Source organism: Chenopodium album, chromosome 22 (assembly GCF_948465745.1).
Source record: "Chenopodium album chromosome 22, dcCheAlbu1.1, whole genome shotgun sequence".
NCBI classification, from domain to species: domain Eukaryota; kingdom Viridiplantae; phylum Streptophyta; class Magnoliopsida; order Caryophyllales; family Amaranthaceae; genus Chenopodium; species Chenopodium album.
In genome coordinates this window covers 5,572,501-5,583,725 of record NC_137855.1, presented here as the reverse complement: position 1 = coordinate 5,583,725, position 11,225 = coordinate 5,572,501, and the positions used below count along the sequence as shown (strand labels likewise).

The 11,225-nt window shown below is 35.6% G+C and overlaps 1 protein-coding gene across 2 annotated transcripts; it reads left to right on the top strand.

Moving 5' to 3' along the window:
• The first annotated feature begins 209 nt into the window (after positions 1–209).
• On the top strand, positions 210–10,596 carry LOC145605821 (uncharacterized). 2 transcript variants are annotated; one of them, XM_081661886.1, is made up of 5 exons: positions 210–567; positions 8,142–9,004; positions 9,619–10,028; positions 10,134–10,203; positions 10,282–10,596. In XM_081661886.1, exons 2-5 carry the CDS (start codon positions 8,217–8,219, stop codon positions 10,343–10,345), a joined length of 1,332 nt encoding a protein of 443 aa, XP_081518012.1. In that variant the 5' UTR covers positions 210–567; positions 8,142–8,216; the 3' UTR covers positions 10,346–10,596. The 2 variants fall into 2 exon arrangements, with proteins under 2 accessions (XP_081518012.1, XP_081518011.1); XM_081661885.1 differs by having other exon boundaries at positions 8,089–9,004.
• The last annotated feature ends 629 nt before the right edge of the window (positions 10,597–11,225 follow it).

Sequence of the window (11,225 nt, the reverse complement as noted above, 5' to 3'; positions counted from 1 at the left end):
GGTTTTCATACTACCTAATGTAAACATAGACACGTGGTACTATTAAAAAGTCAAACTAATTAAAAATATGTTAGAGATCTTTTTAAGAAGGATCACCCTAAGTTAATCGATATTCGATACTCCATAGTTAGGACTTAAGTCTGAGACTGTGAGGACCTTTTATAAATTTAAAGAAGACCGGATATAGTTAGGAGACTTGGGACTAATTTGCAATTTTTTTTACAAAAATAAAAAAATAAAGTTTGTGTTTGAAAATAACCCAACGAATCAAATCTATTTCACCTCTTCAAAAACCTTCCTTCCCTCTTTCTAGGTTTCTTCCTTCTTCTTCCTCTTCATCTTTCAAGAGTTTCAACAAACACAATTTCAAGGTTTGATTTTTATGGATTTTTACAGCTTCAGATGTTCTTCAGCTTCCTCCGTTACTTCCCAGCCGTCCGATCCTTCCATCTTCAACGCTTCTGATTTCAACAATTCTCTTTCTTCCAGATTTACCCCTTGGTTTCGTTACCTCCAGTTTAGTTCTCCGAAATAGTATTTACCGGTGATTATTTGACTCCCTTTTAGGTGATTATCCATCCACAATTTTTAATTTTGTTAATTTTTTTTAGAAATTTTTCAATTTAATTTGTTTTTAATTCTTGGGGTTTTTGTTTATGAGTTTTTTAAAATTTGTTTGATTGGAAATTGGTGATGTGGGGTGTTTAATTCTGAGATTAATCATTGTTTGGCTGATCAAATTTGAGCTAATTTTTTAAATATTAATCTTGTATCAGTTTAATTATTGTTTATTTAATCAAAGTTATAGAAAATTTGTTGATTCATGTTCATCTTTTTAGCTTGATTATATGTGTGATTAGTTTATAACTTGTTATGAAATATATAGAAATTAGAGGATTAAGAGAAGAAGGTAATAAGAGAAGTATTACTACTTTTATGTATTACTCTTGGTAATATTTTTTTGTGTATCATACAAGTGAAATTACATGGCTATTTATAGTAGTAAAAACCACTATTACATTGTGGGCTATAACCTTAGAGGGTGGCAATTAGGGTTGGCTACTACATTAAATGTAATGAAGAAATTGGAGTGTGGACATTCACACCTTGACTAAATTAATTAACTCTTAACACTCCCCCTTGAATGTCCATACAGAATAGGGTATATGTTGCCTCGTTAAAACCTTGCTAGGTAAAACCCTTTAGGATAAAAGCCATAGCTAAGGGAAAAGAGTACAACAATATATTACTATATGCTTTAGTGTACTGCCTCATTAAAAACCTTGTCAGGAAAAACCCATTGGGATAAAAACCTGATCGAAGGGAAAAAGAGTGCAGTGCATATAATGCTCCCCCTGATTTTAACATAATTTATGAAGACAACGCATCCCAATCTTGTGGACCAACCGCTCAACACTCTTCGAAGGTAGGGACTTAGTAAACAAGTCTGCAAGATTATCAGATGATTGGATCTGTTGGACATTTATCTTCTCTTCCTTCTGCAAATCGTGTGTAAAGAACAGTTTTGGGGATATATGTTTAGTCCTATCACCTTTAATATATCCTTCAGTTACTTGTGCGATACATGCAGTATTGTCTTCGTAAATGATGGTTGGACTTTTAGTTACTTCTTTCATCCCACATTCTTCTTGGATATTGCCGATCATTGACCTTAGCCATACACACTCACGTCCTGCTTCATAAAGGGCAATCAACTCAGCATGATTTGATGATGTCGCAGTTAAGGTTTGCTTTGTTGATTTCCAAGAAATTGCAGTTCCACCATAGGTGAACAGATATCCAGTTTGTGACTTGGCGTTTTGTGGGTCTGATAGATATCCAGCATCTGCATATCCGATGAGGGTGGCATCTTGCCTTGATTGATAAAACAAACCAAGATCTTTTGTTCCTCGTAGATATCGTAGTAAGTGTCTTACTCCTTTCCAGTGTCTCTTCGTTGGTGCGTTGCTAAACCTGGCTAACAAATTCACAGAAAAAGCTATGTCTGGTCTAGTATTGTTAGCTAGATACATTAGAGCCCCAATTGCACTTAGATATGGTACTTCAGGACCAAGGACATCCTCGTTTTCCTCTCGAGGTCTAAATGGATCATATTTCATAGTCAAAGACCGAACAATCATCGGGGTGTTTGTTGGGGTCGCTTTGTCCATGAAAAAACGTTTTAACACTCTTTCGGTGTAGTTAGACTGATGGACGAAAATACCATTATTTAAGTGCTCAATTTGCAATCCAAGGCAAAATTTAGTTTGTCCAAGGTCTTTCATCTCAAATTCTTTCATCAAGTATTTTGCAGTTATTTCAAGTTCATTTGGGGTTCCAATGATATTCAAGTCATCAACATAAACTGCAACAATTGCAAACCCTGATTGTGATCTCTTAATGAAAACACAAGGACTGATTTGATTATTCTTGAACCCTTCTTTCATAAGGTATTCACTAAGACGATTATACCACATCCTCCCAGACTGTTTTAATCCATAAAGTGACCTTTTTAATTTTATGGAAAGTAAATGTCTAGGCTTGTGGTTTACTGGTAATTTTAGTCCATCTGGGACTTTCATATAAATATCTGTATCGAGTGACCCATATAAATATGCGGTCACTACATCCATCAATCGCATCTTTAGTCCTTCTGAGACTGTCAAGCTTACCAGAAATCTTAACGTAGTTGCATCAACTACGGGAGAATATGTCTCCTCATAATCAATCCCTGGAATTTGAGAAAAACCTTGGGCTACAAGTCTTGCCTTGTATCTAACAATTTCATTTTTCTCATTTCGTTTTCTCACAAATACCCACTTGTATCCAACTGGCTTTACACCTTCTGGTGTAAGGGTTATTTTTCCAAACACTTCTCGTTTTTCGAGTGACTTTAACTCTGTCTGCATTGCCTCTTTCCATTTTGGCCAATCATGCCTGCAACGACATTCTTCCACTGTTCTTGGTTCACTATCATTTTCGTCAGATGCCATTTCAATTGCAATGGAATATGCAAATATTTCATTTACGATAACATCATTTCTATTCCAATAATTCCTGGTAGAAACAAAGTTTATTGAAGTTTCATTGTTATCGATGTCATGGTCATCTTGTTCATCCCCTTTCGGATTATCATCTTTTTCTCTATTCTCATCTGTACTTTGTCTTTCTTGACCTTCCGTAAGGGGAATGTTGTTGATCTCATCAGGTCTTTTTAATTTTCTTGGTTTAGAGTCTTTTGAACCAAGTGGTCTTCCACGCTTTCGGCGTGCTAGAGATTCATTTTCAGTGATCTTATCACCAGATGGAATTTCAATTCGTGCAGGGGCATTTTCAGCTGGTATATGTGATTTTGTCACTTTCTTTGCATCTATAAATGCATCAGGCAGCTGATTTGCAATGCTTTGTAAATGAACAATTTTCTGAACTTCTTGTTCACACATATTTGTTCGTGGATCAAACATTGACAATTGTGTTGCATTCCAAATGATTTCTATTTCTTTTTTTCGTGGGTCCACTTTCTCTCCCCCTAAGGCTGGGAATACTGTCTCATTGAAATGGCAGTCGGCAAATCTGGCCGTAAATAAATCACCGGTCATTGGTTCAAGATATTTAATTATGGAGGGTGATTCAAATCCAACATAAATTCCCAGCCTTCTTTGTGGACCCATCTTTGTTCGTTGGGGTGGAGCAATAGGAACATACACCGCACAACCAAAAATTTTTAGATGTGAGACATTAGGTTCTCGACCAAAAACTAATTGTAGTGGTGAGAACTTATGATAAGCAGTTGGTCTCAATCTAATTAGAGTTGCCGCATGTATTATGGCATGACCCCAAGCAGATGAAGGCATTTTTGATCTCATCAATAATGGCCTTGCAATCAATTGTAGTCTCTTAATTAATGACTCAGCAAGTCCATTTTGTGTATGAACATGAGCTACTGGATGTTCTACAACAATTCCAATCGACATACAATAATCATTAAATGTTTGGGATGTAAATTCCCCAGCATTGTCAAGCCTTATTCTTTTTATTGTATGGTCTGGAAATTGTGCTCTTAGTTTAATAATTTGAGCAAGGAGTTTTGCAAAAGCAACATTTCTACTGGATAAGAGACTTACATGTGACCATCGAGTTGAGGCATCAATTAATACCATAAAATATCGGAATGGTCCACATGCAGGATTAATTGGTCCACAAATGTCTCCTTGAATCCTCTCTAAAAATGTTGGAGATTCAGTAGCAATTTTGTTCATAGATGGCCTTATTATTAATTTGCCAAGTGAACATGCAGAGCATGTTAATTCATCTGATCGAGGGATTTTGACATTCCTAATTGAATGTCCTACTGAATTTGCTATAATCTTGTGCATCATTCCTGTACCAGGATGACCCAAACGATCATGCCATAAATTTAGCAGATTCTTATTATCTAACTTCTGGTTAGATATCGAATTTATTTCAACTGGTCGTATATCTATATGATATAACCCTGAAGAATATGCTGGCAATTTCTCATACACATGTTTCTTGCCATGTTTTTCTGCCGTGAGGCATAAATATTCCTTTTGATCCACTATCATTGTTTCTAAATGAAAACCATTTTGACGCACATCTTTAAAACTTATAAGATTTCTTCGAGATTTACTCGAATATAAAGCGTCATTAATGATTAATTTTGTTCCATTTGGGAGTATTATGCAAGCTTTTCCAGAACCTTCTATTAGCTTGGCTGACCCAGAAATGGTATTAACATTTGCTTGAAACAATCTTAACTTTAAAAAATATTTTCTATCCTTCAGAATAGTGTGTGTTGTTCTACTGTCCAAAAGGCATTGAAATTTGGAACCAACTTCGGGCAGATCCATATCTTCATAAAATAATAAGTATAAGATTAGTTTAAGATAATTAAACTGGACTTACTTTATTAATGATGAAAAATTAAAAGTACATAACTTGAACATGAAAAAAAAAAACATACAAGAAAAGTACGTAATGAAAACATAATACATATCATAGTAATTGATGAATTATCTAAACATGATTATTCTCTCCAAAGATAAATTCACCACCAGCTTCACCATTGTCTATGTGGAAATCAGACACATCAAGGCTAATTCCAGGGACATTTTCTTCATTAACATAATTTGTTTCGGCATGTTTTTCTTTTAATGGAAGCCTGGTATAGTTCTACCAGATGTTTGGCCGTACGACAAGTACGTCCCCAATGTCCAGTCATGCCACATCTATAACATGTGTCTTTTCCTTTTGTGGTGGCTTGATTTTTGTTTCCTTGTTGATGCCCCCTTTGAGTGTTGTTTCTAGGGGGAAATTGGCCTCTACCACGGCCATAACCACGTCCACGGCCACGTCCACGGAAATTTCCACGACCTCTGCCACGGTTATTATATTTTCCACGTCCACCTCTATGAGCAACATTTGTCTCAGGTGGATTTGAGCTTTCTACAGCATTTGTTTCATTGAATGCTTGAGACCCAGTTGGTCTTAGGTTGTGATTCTTCAACAGAAGATCATTATTCTTTTCAGCAACCAATAATGTAGAAATAAGCTCAGAATATTTTGCAAAGCCTCTTTCACGGTATTGCTGTTGCAATACAATGTTGTTAGCATGGAATGTAGAGAGTGTTTTCTCTATCATTTGCACTTCAGTGACTGGTTGATCACAATATCTCAATATTGATACGATTTTATATAGTGATGAATTATAATCACTGACAGATTTAAAGTCCTGAAATCTCAGGTTTGTCCACTCAAATTGTGCTGAAGGAAGGAGTACCCTTTTATGGTGGTCATATCTTCCTTTCAGGCTATCCCATAGTTCTTTGGGATTTTCCACCATTAAATACTCAGTTTTTAAACTGTTATGTAAATGGTGCCTTAAGAGAACTATAGCTTTTGCTTTCTCTTGATCAGTAGGAACTTTAATTTGAGCAGGGGCATCTTTTTCGCTTCCTGGGATGGTAATTTCTTTGATTGTATGTTCCAATCCCTGAGCCTTTAAATTCATTTGGGCATCAACTGTCCATTCAAGATAATTATGTCCGGACAAGTCTAATACGTCAAATTGTCTTTTCATCAAGTCTCCCATTTTAACTACAATCAAATAGGTAATTATTATTAAGCCAATTAAGCAAGTGATAATTAAAGTAATCAAATTGTAATCATAATAATAATCCATTTAAAACATATTTGCTTCTCCCCCTTGGGTTATTATTATGATTTACATAAAGTTAAGCTAAAATTAAACATGATAATTACTTTAGTTAAACAACGACAACAACAAATATAACAATAACAATGATAATAATAACAATAACAATAAATACTACTACTATTACTATATCACCGACAACAACAACAACAATAATAATATTAATATTAATGACATACATTAATGATAAGACAAAAGGAACATTTATTATAACAAAATGCACTTATAATCTACCTAGAAGACAAAAAAAACTTGAAGTACTACGGAGATTACATGCATGAATTCCCTTTGTCGAAAAACCGAGCGCTACTTATGTAAAATGATGAAAATCATCATTGTCATTAATAAAACTACTAGGGCCATAATTAAAACTAAATATAGTTTTAATTTCCTTAAATCTTCTTCAAAGGTAAAGGGGTGTGGTGGTTGTCGGTTGTCGACGGGGAACATGGTGTGTGACCGGTGTAGATGGAGGAAGAAGAAGAGGAGATAATTTGGGTAAAGTTTAAGGAGGGGATAAGGTTTGTATGGTGAAATAAGGGGGTGTAATCCGCCTTTTATAGGGGGGTAAATTATCCGTTTCAGCTTTACACTACTGTAAAAATATCATACAATGTTCTAGTAGACTGGTAAAATAATTGTAATCAAACTATTAATATTTACAAACGTAAATAAGTATCACACTGGGATGCAAGCCGTAGTGGTCCGAGAACCCTAATCTATTCATGAGGTCAAGGGTTCGAAAACTGAAAGAAACATAAAAGTGTGTAATCTAAAAATTAAATAAATATAAAGGCTGCATCATTTTTTTTTCATTTCAGTAATTATGCACAAGTAAGTAAGTATAAACATGATTTGTGTGACCATGAAATTTACTTTATTAACATGCATACAACAAATATTTCCACATGCAAAAGTAATTATATATTACTTTCTATAACCATGCATGAGAGTTACCAAACTAAATATCATAAATAAGGTATGTATTGATATCCTCATTTTTATCAACATGGCTAATTATGTAGAGTAATTTTGTGGAGAAATATATTATGAGTTTCTGGTATAGAGGATCCCATATGGGCAACTATAGAGCATACTCCTCAAAATATATTTTGTGAAAGAAATTGAATCTTTGTAAAAATTGGATAATCGGTATAAGTATACCTGATTGAAGATGGTGCTAATAACGTGTTATGAAATATATAGAAATTAGAGGATTAAGAGAAGAAGGTAATAAGAGAAGTATTACTACTTTTATGTATTACTCTTGGTAATATTTTTTTGTGTATCATACAAGTGAAATTACATGGCTATTTATAGTAGTAAAAACCACTATTACATTGTGGGCTATAACCTTAGAGGGTGGCAATTAGGGTTGGCTACTACATTAAATGTAATGAAGAAATTGGAGTGTGGACATTCACACCTTGACTAAATTAATTAACTCTTAACATAACTTTATTTGTATCAATTTTTTTGTCTTTTAGTTCTGTATATTTCTCCAGTTAATTAAGTTATCAAAATCGACCAAATTAAACAGCTTATTAAATTATCTTAGTTGTTTAACGGTTTCATGTTAATAAACTGATTGAATTAGCGGTTTCAGTGTTCGTGTTTTGTTTGTCTAATACCAAGTATGGATTCATGAATCAAATTTGGAACAATGGGTTTATGTCAACTGAAAAACTCCATTGAAGTTGAAAATAGACAATTGGGAATGACTGGATTTCCTGCCAGAAATAATGATCATATGCCATGATTTTCGTAGTGGACCTGTCGAATTCGTATATCTGTCTATACAACATAGTGCAAGGTTTAAAGTCTGTTTTTATGTGCTGTGTGTTGGATATCAGGTTTTATTGTTGTAGAAAGCCGAGACTTATCAGAGGCTTGTATTTATTTCAAGGGTATATTTCAGTTAGTGGAGGGAAATACAGTTCCTGGATCGACCCTTGCTACGTGGTTTGAGAGTTTGAGTCATATGATTGCGAGCAAGGGTGATTCAAAGATGTCTCAGAGACGTGGGAAGACTTCTGGTTGGGCTGCTTTTGACCAGCAGCAAAGGCAGAAAGACAATCCTGATGCCCGGCCAAGTAATGAGGCCTTTCCTTCACTGTCCAGTACAGTTCAACCTGAAAAAACAATTTCAAGAAACAAGCAACACCAAGTGAAATCATTCTCATCAGTAATACTGCCTTCGCTGGATTTTCCAGCTCCTTTAAAAGAAGATTCGAATTGCAAGTCTTCTGGAATTAATAGTTCTGAAGGCCCTCAGATCAGTCAGATTTCTCTGAACAACAAAAATGATTTGGTCTCTAGACGGCTTAAAGAGCTATTCGACTGGGCTGATGATAGTTTGATTGAGGATATAATGGCTGCTGCAAGTGGTGACTTTGACAAAGCATCATCCTTTTTGAAAGCCATGATTTATGATCAGAGTTCACCGGAACATGACAATGTTGAAATGAAAAATTCTAGCTTTAGTATTATGGAACCAGTGACCAATGGAAAATTGGTACCTGCAAAAAGAGATGCTTCCTTGAAAGATATGTCCGAATCTGCCATGACGTGGTCTGTTCTGAAGCCATGTGTTGGTAATAATATCGAAAATGTGACGAATGATATTACTCTTTCTGCTGACAAGCTGTTTGATGATTGTATGGAATTCAACGCAATGCTGGGTCAGTTGACATCTGTGCCTGTTGAGCCTGAGTGGGAAGAGGATGATGTGTACTTAAGCAGCCGTAAAGATGCAATAAAAATGATGAGGTTTGGGTTTCTAATACCTGCTTTTCATGTTAATAATGCTCAGTTTGCTTGCAAAATTTGTGTATCTGCTTTCTGATTTGAATCTAGTTAAAAAGAGAAGTCACATGTGGTGTACGTGTACTTATAAGAAGAAGCATCGCTTCAAAATTGACGTAGCTTTGAACATGTCCTTTTCTAAAGCAGGTTTTCTGATTAGTTGGATGTCATAGGCTTTAGGTTTTAAAAAATCATCTCCCATAATTAACATTAGAATGGCTGGGGAATGTTGTTTTGTTTTCTGTCTAGGAGTAATATCTGCTGTTGATGGGTGTAGTTGTATAATTATACGAGTTATAGCATGCATTACGACAATTGAATCAATTAAATTTAGATTGCTCTGTAGTAGAGCTTCATCTTATACTTCCCAATTTGAGTAGGGTAAGTTGAGGCTTTTTTTAGGTTTGATTTACACCATTTCATTTGCAAATCTAATTACTTGTCATTCTTGTTGGTCCTTGGATCATGGACTTCCTGCTTTTGAATATCAACTAGGGTATTTTAGTAGCTTAGTGCTTGAATATTAATTATAAGCAATCGTACTTCTACTTTTATGTAGTCCCTTTTTCTCTCAACAGGGCTGCTGCACGCCATTCCAAGGCAGCAACTAACTCTTTTTTAAGAGGTGATCATATCTCTGCCCAACAGTTCTCTCTAAAAGCGCGGGAGGAATGGGGAGCTGCACAAAGTCTAAACGCAAAGGCTGCCTGTGATATATTGAGCATACAAAATGAGAATAATGGAATCTGGAGGCTGGACTTGCATGGTCTTCATGCGTCTGAAGCAGTCCAAGCAGTGAAGGAACGCCTGCATATGATTGAAACCCAAATGCTGTCTGAGGGCTTAAGGTCTTCAGTACTTCCAAACAGATTCAGGACCAAAACAGAAGAACGGTGTGCTTCATATCCTGATGGCTGCAATAACATGGAAAAGTCAGACAATCGTGCATTAAATAGGCTGAAGCCAATATGGTTGGAAATCATTACAGGTATAGCTGCCAATTGCCTCTCTAAATAGTATGGATCCCACTGCTTGCAAATTCAAATTAATTTTGCTTTTGCCTTATTATTAAAGTTGGCTTCTTCATTGGCAGGCATAGGAAATCATAGCCGGGGCGGGGCTGCACTTCCAACAGCCGTGAGGACCTTCCTTGCCGACAACGGGTGAGTCTGCATGTCTTGTTGCATATCAATTCAATGCTATTTTGTATTTTGTAATAAAATGGCAACTCGATATTGCAGATATCGATTTGATGAAGCAAGGCCAGGTGCAATTATGGTCCGACCTAAGTTCCGTCTCAGTTAAAGGATCTTCTATCTTACAACTGCCTCCTAAATTATTGCAGTGCTCCAATAAGCACCTTCATTCATGTCAGCTACTTGGATTTAGTGACGTGGCATACTTGTATCTTAAATTTGTTATACCTGAAATTTCTGTTTTGTTGGTAAGTTAGTTAGGCTTATTTATATTTGTTTCCCCACATGCTGTAAAAGCTGTAAATTGTATACTCCATATTTTTTTGACAATTTGAGTTTCCAGTTCATTCTTCAATTCAGATTTCTGCCTTTTCTGGAAGCCTCCTGTATTAACCTAGTAGTCAATTCGTATATTCTGCAGCAAGTGATCATAAATGAGCCGAGGGTAACAGGGTCCGGGCCCGAGGGTGACGGAGTTTGGTTTAGATTTTATTACCTCTGTTCTGAATACGGAGTATAACTTTTCACTTTCTTTTCTTTCAGGAGGTTTTAGAAAAAACGTTCCGTGTTTTGAAAGATATTTTATTTTCGTCACATCAACACGTTTATATTCTCCTCAATTCCAATCATCTTTTATACTTATTGAAAGTTCTAGTTTCGGGCCAGAAAGGGATGCAACTGTAACAACATTTGTGACACAAAGGAGAAAGGTGGTTCGCTATTCGCACGCATGACCAACCTGTGAAGGTGAATACTGACCCATACTGATTAACATGCTTAGAAGCAGCATATACTTGAGTTTCCTACTTACAAGTTTTAACAAGGGAGATTTTAAGGGAAGCAATATATTGTACTAGGCACAAAAGAGGCGAGTGAAGAGATAGAACCAATAAAGAGAAGTGATGAACGTACATAAACCATTCAATCGAGGTACAAATAAACGATTGAGGGCAATAAAATAGACTGATTCATGTTGCATAAGGATTTAA